This window comes from Nicotiana tabacum, chromosome 23 (genome assembly GCF_000715075.1).
Source record: "Nicotiana tabacum cultivar K326 chromosome 23, ASM71507v2, whole genome shotgun sequence".
NCBI classification, from domain to species: domain Eukaryota; kingdom Viridiplantae; phylum Streptophyta; class Magnoliopsida; order Solanales; family Solanaceae; genus Nicotiana; species Nicotiana tabacum.
The window spans coordinates 5,098,377-5,118,167 of record NC_134102.1 but is presented as its reverse complement, the minus strand read 5'-3'; the positions used below and the strand labels follow the sequence as shown (position 1 = coordinate 5,118,167).

At 37.7% G+C, this 19,791-nt stretch overlaps 1 protein-coding gene across 2 annotated transcripts; it reads right to left on the bottom strand.

The window, feature by feature from the left end:
- Positions 1 to 9,120: 9,120 nt before the first annotated feature.
- On the bottom strand, positions 9,121 to 19,398 carry LOC107788462 (phosphatidylinositol 3-kinase, root isoform). 2 transcript variants are annotated; one of them, XM_016610144.2, is made up of 18 exons: positions 19,181 to 19,398; positions 18,157 to 18,256; positions 17,924 to 18,020; positions 17,181 to 17,339; positions 16,867 to 17,076; positions 15,729 to 15,907; positions 14,992 to 15,139; positions 13,989 to 14,084; positions 13,294 to 13,429; positions 13,064 to 13,185; positions 12,107 to 12,301; positions 11,821 to 11,991; positions 11,343 to 11,480; positions 10,880 to 11,034; positions 10,330 to 10,473; positions 10,017 to 10,164; positions 9,731 to 9,916; positions 9,121 to 9,363 (listed from the first exon to the last, which is right to left on the bottom strand). In XM_016610144.2, the coding sequence occupies exons 1-17, from the start codon at positions 19,290 to 19,292 to the stop codon at positions 9,779 to 9,781; spliced, it is 2,448 nt and encodes an 815-aa protein (XP_016465630.1). In that variant the 5' UTR covers positions 19,293 to 19,398; the 3' UTR covers positions 9,121 to 9,363; positions 9,731 to 9,778. The 2 variants fall into 2 exon arrangements, with proteins under 2 accessions (XP_016465630.1, XP_075102441.1); XM_075246340.1 differs by lacking the exon at positions 18,157 to 18,256 and having other exon boundaries at positions 19,181 to 19,361.
- Positions 19,399 to 19,791: the final 393 nt, after the last annotated feature.

The window sequence follows — 19,791 nt, the reverse complement described above, 5'->3', positions numbered from 1 at the left end:
CCTCCCTTTCATTGACCAAATGCTTGATAGGTTAGCTGGCCAAGAATACTACTGCTTCCTAGATGGTTATTCGAGGTATAATCAGATTGCTATAGCCCCAGAGGACCAAGAGAAAACCACATTTACGTGTCCCTACGGTACGCATGCGTTCAAGAGAATGCATTTTGGTCTCTGTAATGCACCTGTGACTTTTCAAAGGTGTATGATGGCTATTTTTAGTGACATGGTTGAAAGATTTGTGGAAGTGTTCATGGATGATTTTTCTGTGTTTGGGTGTTCTTTTGATAATTGTTTAATGAACCTTGATAAAGTGCTTGCTAGGTGTGAAGAGACAAACTTGGAACTAAACTGGAAAAAGTGTCATTTCATGGTACGTAAAGATATAGTCTTGGGGCACAAGGTGTCAAAAAATGGTCTGTAGGTGGATAAAGAAAAGGTGGAGGCGATTGAAAAATTTCCTTCACCGACATCCGTCAAAGGCATTCGCAGTTTCTTGGGCCATGCAGGTTTTTATCGTCGATTCATTAAAGATTTTTTGAAAATTTCTTCTCCGCTGTGCAGGCTTCTAGAGAAAGATGTCACCTTCAAGTTTGATGATGCATGTCTGAAAGCATTTGAGGATCTGAAGGGAAGGTTGGTGACTGCACCAATTATCATCGCCCCAGATTGGGGACAACCATATGAGTTGATGTGCGATGCAAGTGACATAGCAATCGGAGCTGATTTAGGGCAAAGAAGGGGCAAAAACTTTCACTCCATTTATTATGCGAGCAAAACTATGAATCCAGCTCAAATGAATTACACAGTTACTGAAAAAGATTTGCTTGCAGTGGTGTGGGTGTTTGACAAGTTCAGATCTTATCTAGTGGGAACCAAAGTTATCGTCTACACAGATCATTCAGCTATCAGATACTTGTTTGAAAAGAAAGACGTCAAGCCGAGGCTGATTCGTTGGGTCCTCCTATTACAAGAATTTGACTTAGATCCGAGATCGAAAAGGAACAGAGAATCAAGTGGCTGATCACTTGTCCAGATTAGAAAATCAGAACCATGTAGCTGAAAGGGGGGTTGATCAAAGAAACATTTCCTGATGAGCAGTTATTAGCAGTCACCTCAAGTGAAGCCCCGTGGTATGCAGATTATGTGAATTTTATTGCAAGTGGGGTGACGCCACCAGAATTGACACTTGACAATAGAAGAAGATTCCTACATGATGTGAGGCTCTACATGTGGGATGAGTCATTCCTGTATAGGCAGTGCGCAGATCAGTTGGTGCGAAGGTGTGTTCCTGAGGAAGAGATAAATGCAATATTGCATGGTTGTCATGCTTAGCCATATGGAGGTCATCACGGTGGGGATAGAACCACCCAAAAAGTGCTACAATCAGGTTTCTATTGGCCAAAATTATTTAAGGATGCACATGCCTTTGTTAAAAAGTGTGACAGATGCCAAAGAACCGGAACTATCACGAGGAAGCACGAAATGCCTTTGCAAAATATTCTGGCAGTAGAGCTTTTTGATGTTTGGGGGATTGATTTCATGGGACCGTTCCCATATTCTAATGGTCACAGGTACATCTTGGTGACGGCCGACTATGCTTCTAAGTGGGTGGAGGACATTGCTCTTCCTACTAATGACGCAAAGGTAGTGGTAAGCTTTGTAAAGAAGCACATCTTCACGCGCTTTTGGACTCCAAGAGTGTTAATAAGCGACGGAGGAACTCATTTTTGTAACAAATTGCTGAATAATGTTCTTGCAAAGTATGGAGTTAAGCACAAAGTTTCCACTGCCTATCATCCCCAAACGAGTGGTTAAGTAGAAGTTTCAAACAGAGAGGTAAAGCAGATTCTGGAGAAAATAGTAATTGGAAATAGAAAAGACTGGGCCTGGAAGCTGGATGTTGCATTATGGGCATATCCAACTGTATACAAGACTCCCATAGGTACTTCTCCGTACATGTTGGTTTATGGGAAGGCATGTCACTTGCCCGTTGCGCTTGAACATAAAGCTTATTATGCGATCAAAAATCTAAATATGGATATGGACTCAGCTGGTGAGAAGAGGTTGCTGCAACTCAACGAGCTTGATGAGTTTCGATTGCACGCATATGAAAATGCCAAATTATATAAAGAAAAGACGAAGAGGTGGCATGACAAGAACATTCAACATTGAGAGTTTGAGCTGGGTCAAGAAGTTCTCTTATTCAATTTGAGGTTGAAGTTATTCCCTGGAAAGCTTAAGTCTCGTTGGGCAGGTCCTTTTGTTGTGGTAAGTGTGAAGCCTCACGGAGCGGTGGAACTGCGTGATACGAGCTTAAGTGGTACCTTCTTGGTAAATGGTCAGAGAATAAAACATTATTGGGGCGGTGACATCGCACGTCACAAGACCTCAGTGGACTTGGCAGATGCTTAAACACGTGTTGAATCGTGCCGCGACGTTAAATCAGGCGCTCGTTGGGAGGCAACCCAATTTTTACCGCTTTCGAAGCATAGTTTTTTTTGTTTTCTTTTAGTTAGAATAGGCTAATTTTTTCTTTGTAGTTGCAAAAAAAAAAATCTTAGGTGGAAATGGTGTGGAATATGTGTAATGTATATATTGAGTGCTCGGGTAGTCGGGATTGTTTATTTTTTAAAAAAAAATAGTGAATTGAGCACAAAAATTGAAAATCAGTGAATTGAGCGCCCAGGCCAGCGCCCCACGCTGCCTGGGGCGCACTTTCCAGTATGTCTGAAGCTTCAACGCCAGCCCCAGCATGGGGCGCTGGGCTGGCGGGTCAGGTATGTATTTTTTTTATTTTTTCTTTATTTTCGTTTTCTTTGTTTAATTAAAAATACCCAACCCAATTACCCATATATACACACAACCCAACCCATACCCAATTACCCAAACCCATCCCTCACCTAAATTAAAATAGCTAAAACCCAAAACCCCTCCTTTCTCCAAAAACGCTGAACACTGCCCGCTCCTCTTCTCCCCTTTTCTCTCAAGTTCTCATATTCTTCCATCTTCCTTGCTCAATTCCATCTCAAGACTCTAAGGTATGTTCTTCTTGTTATCTTTTTTCTTGTATTTTGGAAGTTCTTAGAGTATTTGTAGTCTTCTTTCTCCCCCAATCCTCAAATCCCCTAGGTCTCTTAAACATACTTTGATGTTATTGTGAGTGGAATGATTATACACGAAATTGGTGCAAAATTGGTTGTACAGTTGTGTTTGAAGTAGTAAACTATAATTCCCTCTACTTCATGTAAATTTGGGAGGCCCACCTTCTCCCACCATTGTTGAAATAGAAGAGAAAAATTGATGCCCACAAGGTATTTGCTAAAATGCTTAAGAGAGTAAATTTGAACACCGGTGAAGTCTAAGTAGCCGAGTGTAGTTGTATATGAGTTTGGGCGAAGTGTGGGGTGTTTTGGGGGTATTGTATCTTGTTGTAAACTTTTGTAAGTTGTAGTTAGTGTACTAAAATAGTGTAGTAATGTAGACTTTAGCTTTGTTATGCTTGCACCATAGTTAAGTTACGGCCATGTTAGACTAATTGAATTTTATGGCATAGGGAAGTCTAAGTACCTATAGCCTTGTGATGACACATTGGTGCACGTTAAATCAATAATATGATTCGATTATACATAGACTTTGATTTTAAGTATAGGGTCATCTTGCCTCTCACGATGACCTTAGGCAACATCTCTTGATTCATTCTCATCTTTGTGTTTATCATGTGTAGGTTACTATGGATCGTGATGATACCGCTAAAGGAAAAGGGGCGGGGAAGTCCTCCACTACTGCTCCCCCTCCAAAGAAACGCAAGCAAGGCGAGAGCTCTTCCCGACAAGCCAAGGGAAAGCAAGTGGCTAGCGGGTCTACGAGGCCACCACGGCCTCGGGTGGAACTTGTTTAGGATAACGCCATCAAATGGCATGATACTTTTGTTCCATATGGGAGATATGTGTCTGAAATGGGGATAAATGTGAAGGCTTTAGAACGGAACTTCCCAGATGTACTTGCTACATTGATCGAAAAGAAGATGGATAAGCTCTTCGAATGTCCGGGCCCGACAAATCTCAGCATGGTAAGAGAGTTATATGCCAACTGGAATGAGAAAAATGATGAGTCGTGGGTCAGAGGAAAGGAAATTCCAATGGATAGGGAAGCCTTGTGTCATTTTTTGGGAGTTGATAGCCCTAACCCACGAAGGCTTCGAAAGTTCGTCAAAAGTCCACGCTACTAAGCAATACGTCACACGCTTTGTGGCGTTGATTCTAATGCAAAGTGGACGCGAACTAGGGGAAATATTCACCTTGAAATGCTCCGGTTCGACTTCAACAAAACGGCCAAGGTCTGGCAAAACTTTGTGCAAGCTAGATTAATGTTCGTTGAGCATAATAGTAAGTGCACTCGAGTTCGAGTGTGCGTGATCTCCTTTTTGATGACCGGGTGCCCCATAAATGTGGGTGAGCTCATGCTTGGGGAGATGACCCGCACCCGTTTTGGAGGAAGGATCAAAAGCTTTTTTTTTGGCAACATCCTAACACAATACATGCTCTCTCGTGGGGTACCAGAGTACCCTGGCTATGATGAGGTAGTGGAGGCACCCACAACATTGTTAAACATCACATCCATGCTAGAGTCCACATCCAAGCTCACCCAAGCTGCTAGGAATGAGAGGGACAAAAATTTCAACAGGTATCTTTACAAATCCCTCAATGTTATTATGAGCAGGCTAGGGGTGTCAGATGAGAAGCGCACGCGATTGCGAAGTGATCTCTCCAGTTCTTCCAAGGAGATGTTGGGCATAGAACCAAGCAGTCATGTTCATCCGTCTGAGGATGAAAACACTTACAAGGAATCTGATAATGAGGATGCGGATGATGATGAAGTTATGGGACCAATGGCTTTGGTACCCTTAGGAGATGATGATGAGCCCATTGCCGCAGCTGGTTGGCATCCTGATGAGGCAGACTCCGACTAACATGGAGTTCTTTCTTTCTACCTTACTTTATTTTTGAATTTATTATGCATTGCACTATGCATTGTTTAAGTGTGGGGTGGGGGAATACTCATTGAATTGTATAAAACTTTTTTTTTAGTGTTATTGTTTTTTTTTTTCTTTTATCACCTTTTAGCTTAGTTTAAGACTAGCATAGTCTAATTAGCTAGATTACATTTTAAAAAATATATAAATTAACAAAAACTTAGACTTTTCCCGACAATGGATCTGTTGGACAATTTTCTTGAGGGATTAAAGTCCGATTAAAAATACCAAAAAGATTTTCTTTTGCTTTATTTTTGATAGTTAGTTAGTATCCCTTGGTTTTTCTTTGGACGCCGGTTCTTTTCCAAGGGCGTAGCTCGAACAGGGTGTTTTGTTTTATTTTTTTTAGTAGGATAAAGGAGAAAACTGAGGTGCTCGGAGATACCTTTTGACATGTTTGGTGTTGGCAAGTTAAGTTAGGGCATGTGCTATGTCTTCCTGCATATATGATTTGAATTGTAATACCCAAGTAGATTAAGTAGCCTACTCTTTGACGGCTTTTTCTCAGTTGATTGACTTGTATGCCACTTAGTGCATTGTTGCTTACAAATTCTCAACTTGATATGCTTGCTTGACCTGAGATTCACACAGAACCGTTTTGAGTGAGTCAAGTGCCATGTGTGTGTAAGGATTGTTGATATTTTGTGCTATCCTGTGTAGTCTAGAACTTTTCCCGTGTGTTAATCAACGCGAAATCATTAAGTTGTGCTAGTCTAGGAGATGACGTAGGTGTTTCTTGCTTGACCATAAAGGTGCTTGTCACTGTAAAAATAAAATTTTCCCATTGCTATCCCCTTTGAGCCTATAGACCATTTCCTTGTCACCCCCATTACAAGTCGTACTCCTACTTTGTTCTTAATGTGAGATTGTTGAACCTTTACCTCCTAAGGCACTTAGTCGCTAGAAGAAGTAAGGTGAGAGATTGGGAAGTGGCTTTCGAGTGGAACCATGGAAAGGCCCTTAAGGTGCACTAAAATTGTGAATAAAGGTCACTAGCTTATGAACTTCAATGTATGGAGTGTGTAAGGGGGAAAAAAAAGAGGAAATTTTTTGCAAGAAAGAGCAAACAAAAGTTCAAATAATGTAGAAAGACACACCTCCTAATCCTTCTCACTCGTGCTAGTAAAATCATAGAGGTGCTTGATGGAAAATAGGGCTATGTTAGTTATGGTGTATGACAAGTAAATGGGTTGCGAAGCAATTCCGCTTGAATTGTGAGTGTAGTGTATTAAAGTGCTTAGGAGGATTAGTCATTATGCCTAAATGTATCCTACCCATCCCTTAGCCTACATTACAACCTTAAAGTCCTAATTGATCCTAGATTTAACTAGCTTAGATTAGTAGAGATGTACACTACGGGCAAGTTTATGGTACGACCACGGGATGCACATGAATTCTTTGTGAGAGTGAGTGAATATTGTTCAATTGTGTGATGTCCTTAATTTATGTTCAATGATATATTTGAATTTTTGGACTACTTTGATATTCATGTTTTTTGCTTGTGGAGAGGGCGCTTGATCTCATGACGGATTGGTGATGTTGTACACTTTTTTGTGTTGAGTAAGTGCGTGAGTTGAGGATGCGCAGTGGTAACGAGTCTTCTATTGAGGTAAGGTGGTTGTAGAGAGGTTGCTTGAGTTGATTGAGTTGGTTGAATAACATTGAGTATACTTGGGCTATTTAAAATCGGGAAGAATGTGAAATTTGTGTGTTCATGCTTAATTGCCGGCATCGATCATAGTCCAAAGGTAGGGTGTTTGACTGAATTAATTGTGAAGTCCTCTTTCATAGTGCTAAGTACGTTTTGGGGGTGTTAATATAGTTCCATTGCTCGAGGACGAGTAAGAGTCTAAGTGTGGGGTGTTGATAATCGGCTTAATGTATGCATATTTTGATATATATCGCCTCACATTTTGCTCATGTCTCGATGATTTGAGATATTTAATATGATTATTTGTGCTAAATTTTGGTATTTCTATGTGTAGGGATCATTCGGATGCAATTTGAGACGAAAGGGAGCGAATTGGAGCGAAATTGGGACAAAAACGCAAAAAGTGAAATTTGAGGGCCACAACTAGCATGGGGCGCTGGCTGTGGCGTAATTTACAACAGCTAAAATTTGTGAGCACCAGGGCTAGCGCCCCACGCTGCCCTGGACGCTCAAGACGGAAAAGTAGTCATTTTCGACTAGAACTCGGTTATTTCGACCCCTAGACGCCTCCAACTCATATAAAAGCCAACCTAAACCTATATTTTAGAGGGAGGACGTGACTTAGAGAGAAGAGGGAGGCGCCAAACACTCGGAAGCAAGGATTTGATCAATTCTTCCATCCCTTTCCTAGTACTCATTGATTTTATGTTTGAAAACATTATTTTTGATGATTGTATGAACATGAGGGGCTAAAAACCCTATTGTTCTATGGTCATGGGTATACATGAATGTTGACGTTTGAAGTTTAATTTGACGAAGTTGATTTTATCATATTGGGTTGTTTATTTAATTCTATTTTTAATTATTTTGCTGAGTAGCTAACAGTGAAATACTATCTACGAATCTAGAGTTGAACTCGAAAGTGGGAATTCTAGATTGCATATAGAATTAAATAGAGCAAGTTCTTAAACCCGGACATCGGGGAACGAATTCGCAATTAAGATAGACATATACCTAATTGCCTTGCTCAGTTGCAATACAGGAATTGTAAATGCGTTCTTGTTAATCTTAATTCCATAGACATATAGGTATTAAGTTAGCTTAAATAGGCGAGTAAGGACTCGACAGATTCTTATGAGTAATATCAACCCTGTCAATCAACAATCCAGATAAGTCAATTAGTTATTTTAAGCTAAGAATGCAATATGATTGTTAGATAACCTGAATGTAGTGGTTGATTTCTAGTATTTCATTACTTGATAGTTTTTAGGTAGTAAATTAGAAAATTATCTATTTTATAAGAAATCGCTTGAATCGATAAGTTATTTGAGTTTGAATTAGTCAAAAGTTAATCATAAGTCTTCGTGGGAACGATACTCTACTCACTACTCTATTACTTGACGACCGCGTATACTTGCGTGAGTGTATTTGGTCGCAACAACCGGTCCGTGTTGCAGCAAAATAGTGGCTATTTTTCAATGACTTTGCAAACGGTGGTTATTTTTGAATTACCAGTCCGAAAATGGAGTAACCCGTGCTATTTTTACTGGTCCTTCTTCACATTTGCCTTATCACTGCGAGGAGCTCTCTCCAATTAATTAAATGAGCCTTAGATAAAGACAACATAAGTTCAAAAAAAAAAAAATTATACGACGGGAAAATAAACTAAAATGGGACAAAAATAAAAAGTCACACATAAACTACGGCAAGATGCAATCTGAATTCACGATCATGCGAAACTCCTTTATATTTCTTATTACTATTCTTACATATGTGATGGCTCTTTTATATATAATTTTATGACATTTATAAATTTAATTTTAACATACAATTATTTTCAAAATTTGAAAAATAAACTGTAAACGAAATAATGCAAAAAATAAATGATGACCTGGAATGATCCAATAATTTTAGTTGAACTTGCTATTAATCAGGAAAAACTCAAAATCCTTATAAACTTCAAAACAAAATGCCTGCCAACTCTAAACACTGCTTATTACTTTGGAAGCAACAATCAAATATATTAGAGAATAAATTGAGATTCTGACTTTGAATCTTAAGCCTCATTCCTCTAATTAATTCAACATCGAAATGTCTCGTAGGGTAACGTCGGTTCCTAGCCCCTAGGGGATTTTGATTTTTGCTGAAATGGCGCGTAGTTTAGGTTTTAATACGGTGTTTTTGGTTAATAATAATAAAAAGATATTTTAATAAATAATAAAGGGGTAATTTGGTAATTTGACTTTTAGATTCTGATATATATATAAATCTTTTTAAGAAGTTGGCCCCTACTATGCCAAATATTATGGTCCAACCACAAGGAATGCATAAGTTCATTTGAACATTGATTTGAGAGAGAATGAAAAAGACAGCCAACTATTCTTACATGAAACACTGAATTAAAGGATTTGAAAGAGAATGAAAAGTATAGCCAGTATTTCCACATGAAAGCTTGAATTTCATTTAACCTGCTTTATATGATTATAACTGCTCTTGTTAAAATACAAACATAAAGCTAAAATAAGTTAAAATGAACACTCCAGACAAATTTTAAAAAGCCATATAAAACATTATGTATAGTTATAGCAATGTAAGGTTAGTCAACTGTACAAATACAACACAAGTACATGTCCTCATATGCATCATTTCCGTTCTGCAGCAGCCAACTTATCAGCCAAACCTGAAACAAGAAGTGATACCGTTGGTGTTTGCACTAGAAACCAAGTAATACACGATAGTGTCTGAGCACCAATTATTCTACTTAATGAGAATACCAAAAGATTGCAAGTCAATTCGAGTTTCCAAATGAGGTCTGTAATACCCTCATGTTAAGGGTAGCGAAAGGAGCCAATGATGAATTATTAACATGTGACTATGTATTCCAACCAATAAAGGCCTGGCAAGCACAAGCTTATAAAACCCAGAGAAGCTCACTAGCTGAACCAGGACCCAGCCAACGACACACTACAACAAGTATTGTGGCGTACCAAATATGGATAGCTTTAGGAAACTAGGTCTGATTTAGGGGAAAATTTCGCTGTCTTTACCTTAATTTAGAGGATGCTCTTTGAACGAAATGAACTTTCACCCATAACTCAACGCCAGTACTGGGCCCAACGGTGAATTGTCTCAACCATTTGTGGAAATAATGCACTGACACTTTCATTAATAAGATCCTGAAAGAAGTGAATGCACTCCTCATCGTCCAAGTCTAACCGAAACTTCTCTTGAAGCTAATAAACATAAAGAGTTAAAGTCAGAAGATGGAAATAAGAGGAGCGATCAACGCGAACATGAGAGTTGTAACATAGATAAATAAATAGATAAAGCTACCTTAAGAATGCCCTTCTCAGGATCAGAAGCTATGTCAGGAATATTGGAACCGGCCATCAAATGAAACAAATTTAATATGAGGTTGCTTGATTTTCGTAGAATGTTGTATGCTTCACAACAATAGGATTTGAACCTGGTGTAGTACTGACTGCAAGAAAAGAAGAGGACAATTTAATATTGCTTTTCAAGTTTCATCACACACTTTCCACAATGCCTACAGAGGATTTATAAATGGAAACTTCCAAATCAGGACGAACTTGACAAAACTCAGTTTGGATCTTGAGACAGGTTACTTCAAAGCAAAATTAGGTACCTTTCTGCTCCACCCATAGCTTCAACCATTTCTTTGCAAAGCTTCATCGGCGGTGGAAAGGGCTTAGGATCTCGACCTAAAATGAAACCAAAATCAACATGGAAAAGGCGCCCATCATCTCTTAGCAGAAGATTGTCAAGATGCCTGCATATCAGAAACATGATTATTATAGATCCAGTTAAAAAGAAACATATCACTTCGAATAAGCATGGTAATGGATGTTAGAGAACCAAGAGATCAACCCTTAATTGCTGATTTCAGTTTTAATCATTAGAAGTTTCATAAGAAACTGTGACTTGCCCTCAAAGAAACACACGTCTACACTTACATGGTAATGATATTCTCTACACTTGACCGAGATTAAGTTAGACGTAATTGACTTAGCACCAAATTAGCTGTCAAATATTTTATCTATCTAAACTTATCATTCAAGACCAAGGATTTTAAGATTACCAGAAATCCTGCACCACATTATCTAGAACTTACAATGACACTTCAATAGTGAAAAGAAAAGGAAAGAGGGAAGCAAGAATTCCAAGTTAATAGTCACCTGTCCCCAATGCCCAATATGTACGTGATGACGGAGTATCCAGCACAGCTTTTTATAAACGTCTCAAGACATGTAGATGTAATACCAAATGGTCCATTTTCATCAGGATGAAACTTCTGCAGGTAGCTTACAATGCTTCGATGCTCTGAAATAATCTGATAAAATAAACTAAGAGTAAATTTAGTTGCAGTTTAATATAATATTTGTATGTAGAAACTTTTTTAAGAACAAAATTCAAATTGAAAATATACTACCTCATCTATAATTCCATTAAAGAGTCATAAAAAAGCACAAGACGAGCGATTTAACGTAGACTATGATGCACATTGACATTAAGCACGACCATGCTCTTGAAGCTTTATATGTAAAAAGGACTCAAGACTATAACAGAAGTAATTCATCTTAAATGCAGAAGTTTGAGAGTCAGCACTTGGTGCTTTTACTGTCATTGTAGGTTACATACCTGTGCCAAAGGCTTAGACGGGATAAATTCCAGCATGCCCTCATCGTGTCCAGTTGCCAATACTCTGTATGGAGTCAAATGCAAATCAAGATTCTCCAATTTGAGCAATCGATCCATAAGTGATACCATTTGGACAACCTGCAAGAACAAGAAGTCAGTACGCTGTGTCTTCAAACAGGATCACTAGAGGCAGGAAACAGTTGCCCACCCATCAGTTTTCTTTTTCTCTCAGACACTTTTTTAAAAATAAATCTTACAATATTTAGTTGGCTCCCTCATGAATTTGAAACTAATTCTGATGCCAAAAACTGAAGGCAAGGTATGCCTCTATCTGTAAATCTCATTTCCTTTCTCATGTGAAAGTTGGGACAAAAGAGAACTTGTCCCCTCGGAGGGAGACAGACCAAAGCACATCACAAATGAACCCATTGTGTCTAAATGGTTACAGCAAAAGCAATGTACAATATCAAGCATATACCAGCTGATCTTGTCGAAGATCATCTCCTTTCTTAAATATGATCTTGCAACATCCACCATTTGCTGTTCGAAATGCCAACCGTAATGGATGCAATGCACTTTTAAATATTGAAGACTCTGATGGGATGATCCCTGTGATCAATAGATCAGGGGCAAGAGGAGATCGAATCGGCTGCAAAGCATCAATGATCAGCATATTATGATTTCAGAAATTGACATGCAATATACATGTATTATAGACGTTTACAAATTTAATGACAGGCGGACCAGTCGAAAAATGTAATTACCTCATCAAAGTAAGTGAGCTCGCTGAGGAGGCCAGACAGAAGATGTCTAAGCTTTTCAATCTTCTTTTGTGTGCCACCACGGACATTTCTTACATCTCTCATTATAGAGCATAACTGAGCAGTCAATTCAGTCTGGCGCACTAAGCTTTGCCACAACTTAAAGCCATCTTCATCTCCACTTGCACCAGCCCCTAACTATTATGACATATATGCAGTCAGTAGCCAGCACAAGCAACGAAGAATAGAGAGTGGAAGAAACCACTGAACACGCTGTTATTTACTCCAAATGTTATCATATCTGCTCTACCCGTGGCAACTTATTCATAGGGCACTTAGCCAACAATTCAAGTCTTAAATTTAATCTCAATATCCCCATTTACCTTTAAGGAGACAACAGTTTATAACGCCAATTTTCCCCTGGAGGCCAAGCTTTTCCCCCTAATTTCGAAACTGGAAAAGGGTCGGAAGAACTGACCTTCAAATTTATCTAAAGCTAAATTTCCCTCCAAAGTTTTTTTTATAAGTCAAAAAGTTTCATTAAAAAACACCAAGTTGGTATCCAAAATTATTTACAAGATGTCGTGTGACTCTGCTTGTACATTGTCTTCCGCCAGTTTCACCAACTATCCATACAACATGTTCTTTTATCCTTATGCAAAAACTACAAGTGAAAAAAGATCTCTTAATGCTTTCCAGATCATTCTCATAATATGTGTCTGTGTCTGTGTATATACATATATGATATAATATATGATGTATATAACATAAACACATATACATATTCATAATATATATGTATCTCCGTTGAAATGTCAAAACCAAGGAAGTTTTTAAAACTAGCATCTCACTCAACTCAAGAGTTCTTTTTAATATAACTATCTATATTCAGACACTTATCACAACAAGATAATCTAAATAGCCTATCTAATGACTAATGATATAATAACTGTCTCCCACCTTCAACATGCTTTCTTCCAGAATCTCATAGGTACAATAAAAGCGTTTTGCATATGCAGGATCATGAAGTTCCACTGCTACAAACCACCGGAGAAAGCTTGCCAACTCAACATTCCTTAATGCTGCAAAAAAATACAAAAAACGAAATGGTTACCTGCTTATCCTATAAGTGGGCCATGGATCTTCACGATGCACCTAGAAAACTTTCGTGTATATTACAGTAAGCATACAGCGTTGCACAAGGAAATGAGAAAGGCGAGATTTGTCTGAACGCTCAAAACGAAGAGCTTGAACCAACTGAAGGAGGTAGCACTGAAGCTCTTCATCATCAGCTCTTTCAAGAACGCTAACGGCATAGGCACGGACCTGCCACATTATTTCAACTTAGAACTCCTTCAAATCCGAATAAGATGTAATAGCTGGCGATGATAGAAAAACAGCAAAAAGAAAAAAAGATTTATCTGAAATGACTTAAGACATACAACTTCAATTATCGTTTAAATGAAAAAGAAACCCGTAAATAACCATGAGAGACATTTTATAGAAAAGATTTCCATTTCGAGAAACTATTAAGACCAGTGAAGAAGCAAGTAGTATCAAATTTTACTACCAATTCTCAGCAACTTTATGAAGAATCAACAGCCTACACAATTTTGTTCTCACTAAACAGTTTCTTTTCTTTTCCTTTGGTACTACCGTATACTCGTAGCCACCTGGGAGAGAGATTTCAAGAACCTTGACTTTGAGGGCAGCATATTTAAGGTCAAGTATTTATCTCCAATAAAACTCCCTGTCCCAAACCTGTAGAATTTCTGGAACTATATTTCTTGGATGATACTCTTGTAAGTAGCTATTTTCGAGTGCACATGATAAAAGCAAATTTCCTGTAAATTTTCACTTGCAAGGATAACTGTCTAACTCTTACCTCTTCACTCTCAAAGACGGGAGATAGAAGCTCCAATGCATCACATAAGTCAATTGATTCCCACTTGTGCATCAGTTCTAAGGCTTGCTTTGCTTCCTGCATAAAAATTCAAATTTTGTCCTTGAAATTGATTTAACTTGGTCCATGAAAGTAGTATTTGTGCACAAAGAAAATATTCAAAGTCTAAAATACTAGTCAGAAGACTTCCACAAACTTGATGTACTCCTCTTTTCCAAACAGAGAAAAATTTGATTAACTCATGCTCCAGATAAATACAAGGGTTAGCAAACAAATAGAGGAAAAGTGGAAGCCTTGATCAGAAGAGATCAATTAAGAAGATGCATATCGTGAACAGATGATAGCATCTCCTCCTTGAGACCGTATATGCCGGGCTTAACTGAAACAACTAGGGGTTATATCGAGTATTTTCTCAAACAGTATAAATATTTTTTTGAGATTAAAGGATTTTCTCAAATGTTGTATTCAGAGAGATTCCTTCAGGAGAAGTACTGAAATAATGCAGAAAGTTTGCAGTTCGTGTTCAATAAGCCGACATCCAACCCTATATGTCTCTTTCTCTATTTCATTTTTTATGTCTACTGATAGTAAATTCAACGTATGTGAAAGCACAGCCGGTCCTAAACCCGAACAAATGAGGGTTGCAGTAGATTAACAGCCAGCATAGGAATAGTCTAATTAAGATGAATCCTCCAAATAGTAAAGATATCTGGAATAGAGAATACATATAGCCGACTCCAACCAGTTTGGGATTGAGGGAGAGTTGATTGAGATATAGTGTCATAGTCTCGCTGCTTCCTAATGCCAAGCATTTCGACAAGAGGAAGAATAAAATTCTGTCACTACTTGAACTCTCTTTTCTCCCTCCCTTTTTTGTTTTTATTGGAGTGGGATTATCAAGGACTATTCTGTTGTCCAGCTTCAGTTATTGGGTTTTAGAAAGGAGAGAAAGGTGATTTAAGGGAAAGAGAGGCCTGTGTTATACCTGGACATCACTCCATTCAACACATCGAAGAAACTTAGTCAGAGCCCGTTTCTCGGACATCAACGAGAAACGGAATTTCCAAAGCAGCTGCCTCTCGTCTCCACTCAAATTTATCGTTGGAGGGTACTTCAAAATTCTTTGTATTGACCTAATAGTCATGCAATATACAACTGGTTACATTCTACCAAAGGGATACAAATTTTAAATAAAAAAGAAAAACAAGATACACAAAAAGCAAAGAGAAATAGGAACTGAATGTAGAGTAACTCAGTAACATTAAGGATCATGGAATCAGCAAATTGCATAATTTATAAAATTGTACAGACAGAAGGCATCAAGATAAGTTACTGAATCTGAACAAGCTACAGAAATAAGCACAGAAGAAGAAACTAGAGAGAGATGTAAAAGAGAATGGAAGGACAACCCTGTTTCTAAGGTTAGTGCTTAGGATAAAAAGATCAAGGTTCTTTGATTGCTCAAAAATCTGACTAAACTACACAATGTACTATTGGACATCCACACCCCAGACAGTGGTCTCCAACAATGGTGGAGAAAGAAAATACATTGAAGGATTAGAAAAGTGAACACAAAGTTTAAACAAAAAGGTTATAGGTGTGGATTCAGTGGAATGAGTACAAAGGACTCATATAGCCGGCTCCAACTAATTTGCCATGGGGCATAGTTGATTGATTAATTGATTGATTGAAAAAGGTTAAAAAATTTGGTTTGTGTCTTACTTTCGTTCTGTAGAACTTGGTTTAAGATCTCGGTCAATGATGCCACGATTTAAGCTCCTAGCAAGCTTTAGTTGTTTGTGCTCAGAGGGATTTATTTTTCCCACTTCTGGATCGTAGACAGTAACCAGTTCATTCGTTGAAGCAATAGGAGATGGTAATAAGAAGTTTGCTCCTGATTCCTACACAATAAGGTAACAAAATCAACATACTGCACCTCATTGGAAAAATACCATGCTATAACACTACGTTGATAGTCACGAGTAAAAGAAAATTATGAGCACATTTGGCGCCAGATATTAGGCTAAAGAAAATGCTAATATGAACTCTTTTAGTACCAGAAATCAGTTGGCAAAAAAGTTAGGTGACAACCAGGTAACTAAACCTAGAAAACAAACTCTGGCAAAAATGTTCTCACGTTGGGATCCTGCTGGTTTTCTTTATCTCATTTTTTATCCTAGTGGGAGGTAGCAGGTACCTCGTGGAATTAGTCGAGGTGTGTGCAAGCTGGCCCAGACACCACGGTTTTTGAAAAAAATTCCCTCATGATTTTGTTCCTATTTTATTGGACTTAATTGAAGGACAACATTACAGATTTTCCTACTATGCTCCCTTAGTTGTGTTGTGCTTACTTTTCATCTCTTAGCAGTGAACTATTCTCATCTTTTATTCTCTGCAAAAAAAAAGCAACACGAAAAGCTGTCATGTTCCGCAGAATATCAATTTTTTTCCGACGTGCTTCGTATTCTATGTTAATCAAATTACATGAAATACATGTAGAAAAGTGTGGAATGCTTGATTTTGATATTTGGAAAGTGATATGAATGTGTATGTATGATTTGGGCATGAAACATGGCTTGAAGGGATTGATTTGGGCAGTAACCGTGTGCAGCCCTTTAGATTTGGATCATGACAGAAATAAGCCGTACAAAATCTTCTATAGGAACTGTACTTATCAAAACAAAACAAAAAATGTATACGAACAGTGAAATAAAAGGAGGAAAGTCAGAAATCCAACAAAAACTTGATGAATAAGAAGAAAGATTAGCTGGCAAATCATAAATCATATGTAATAACAAGAAGAGCTTCCAGAAAATTAAAAGTAAAATGGATATATCACTACATACTGATAAAGAGATACCTGGAAGACAACTCGGTGTTCAAAACTGCAAAAATCAATAACCAGATATAAATGAGAACTTCCATTTTGACTATTTTCAGACTCCTTAATTTTCTCCATAGCTTTAAATGCAAGGCGGTCAAGCCAATCAACTCGTTGAATCTGCCCCCTCTCGTACTTGTTAACCAGTTTTTCCAAACGCTCCAACTCCCCACGTTCTTCCTTGGGGACCTAATGGAAGTCAACCTTGGTGAGTAAGTAGAAAGTTTTCCATAGCAAGTCTCTTGCGAACAATAAATGGAAACCATGAAGCTAAGCTAAAGATCAAAAGAAACCTTTCCAGGTGTAGTTGTATTAATAGATCCATCTGCCTCTTTGCCTGGCCAAAGCCTAAGCTTATGTTTCCCTGTCTTTAGCTGCTTTTTCATGTTGAAGAGATGAATTGTCGCCCCGCCAATCAATCCTTCACCTTTCCCGCAAGAAACATCCCAAACCTTTAAGTGAAAGGAGAAACCCAAATTAACCATATCAATCTAACTTAGTCGAACAAGAAAGCACTGTTGGGCAAATGTCGTTGACCCCAGGATTAGACCCAACCAAATCCGAATTTTGAAATTCTCTGCAATCTAATTTAGTAGATTTGGTGTTCCTCTAATGCAATTCAAGAAAGAAACATGAGTTCTTTGTGCAGACAGGGCATAACAAGTACATGTAGGAAAAGTGGATATACTCAAGGTCTTGCTTTGCCAGACAAACAAATCTGCACAACACTATGGACACGAAACAAAGTTAAGACACATGTTAAGATGGTTACTAATAAACTCAACAGAGCATTAAGCTTTGGGTTAAAGAACTCCTAACTAATAGTAAATAGTCTTTTTATAGCTGAAAGGAAGATAATCAATATGCTCTCAACTCACTGTAAATGCAACAACAACAACAACCCAGTAAAATCTCACAAGTGCGGTCTGGGGAGGGTATGGGGAAGGTAGAATGTACGCAGACCTTACCCCTACCCCAGAGGGGTAGAGAGGCTGTTTCCGAGAGACCCTCAGCTCAAGAAGACGAAAAAACTCACTGTAAATGCCAGTTGTGAATTTGCAGTTAAGTCTCTATACTTTGTACTCAATGTGATAAGTTCATTCCAGCAAAACGATGGACCTCTTGATTCCAGCCTGCCCAGGGAAAGGTTCTCAATTAATAATTAAGAAATTAAGTTACAAACTTACAATTCGGAAAGACTGTTCTTTCAACTCCAATTTCCATTGTAGTTAAATTAGAAACTGTCAAACACATTGTCCTAAATGAAACCTTGTTCTCATGGAAAGCCCAAAGGGAGCACCATCTATATACAATGTACTCTCCACATATAGCTCTGGCTTTTTCTCCTCAGCAGTAGAATCAACATTATCTACACAAATTAAAAGGATAGAAAATTCGTAAATGCAGAGGTCAGACAACTGTGATAACCAACAATACTGTCAGCCCATGATTGCATTTTCACTAGATTTAACAATGATTCTCTCCGCTTATGCAAAATTGGCTAGTCTACTACTACTCCCTCGGTCCCATTTTATGTGACACACTTTCATTTTTAGACTGTCCGGAAAAGAATGATACCTTTCTCTTTCTCCAAACAATTTTATCTTATAATTCCCATTTTAACCTTAATGACATAATCTTATACCCACAGAAATGTCATGACATGTTTCAAACCGCAAAGATCAAAAGTCTTTATTTCTTCCTTAAAATCTATGCCAAGTCAAACACTTAACATAAAATGTAATGGAACTACGGAGGGAGTATAATTTAGCTAAAAAATCGAGCTTTAACGATCCATGAAGCTAAAAATAACACAATGAGCGACTAGTCTAAAATCCTAGTAGGCAAAAAAGTTAATAGAGTCTAAAAGGCTTAAGCATATGGAAAGAAATCACTAGTGTTATTTGCCTACACTGGGATTTCAGACATCAGACCTTTTTTTTTATAACTAAGAAATCTCAAGGGCCACTGGCACACTTGGTTCTAAATTGATGGATAACGGGTCCACCCCTCTACGCTTTTTCACTTACTTATCAGGCTTTTGTCTGCCGCGTAGGGTTCAAACCCGTGACGTACTCCTAAGTCCGGACACCAGATTTAAACATGATCATCTCAAATTAACAGAAAATTGTCTAGTATAGTACTATAATTTAGCTCAAAAAACGAACTTTTAACTATAAACGCATATTATCACTAAATTAAAAAAAAAATAGCTTTCGAAGAAGCGCAATTTAATAACCGAATAAAGAGAAGATAGCAGATAAATTTTATGGTAAAATAAGAGGGAATTAACCTGAATCGGAATGCTTAGGCGTTAACAATTTGCCTTCCAATTTCTCAATACGGAAAGTGACAGGAAGATTGATATCACAAGATAAGAAAAAGCGGAACTCGTTTCCGCTCATGGCTTTGATCACAAAACTGTAGACGAATTTTTCAAACACTTTGTTCTAAGCTGGGTTTTGGATTTTCGCGAGTTTTATTTTTGCCGTGCAAGTTATCAATGGGTACTGAGAAAAAATGACCCAATTGGTCCTTATATTTTGGAGTAGACTTAAAATAGTCCCTTAAACATTCTCTTTAGCAGCTTTAATCCTTTAAGTTTGCCAATATTAGTATTTTCGGTCTCCGTTAAATATTTAATAAACTCTAATTGTCAAATATTTATATTGAACTTATATAGTATGAGAGTATAAGTATTTAATTTTAAAATAAAAAGTTGTATATCCAAATGTAGTTGATTACAAGGGTTTGTGTTTAATTTATCAAATATTTTAATTATATCATTCTTATACGTTGGAATCATTCATATCCTTATTGTTAGCAAATTATATTATATTTAGTTTTGATGCTAATAGAGCTCCAATGTGGATTCTAACCTAAGTATAATCAACTAGTGAAGAG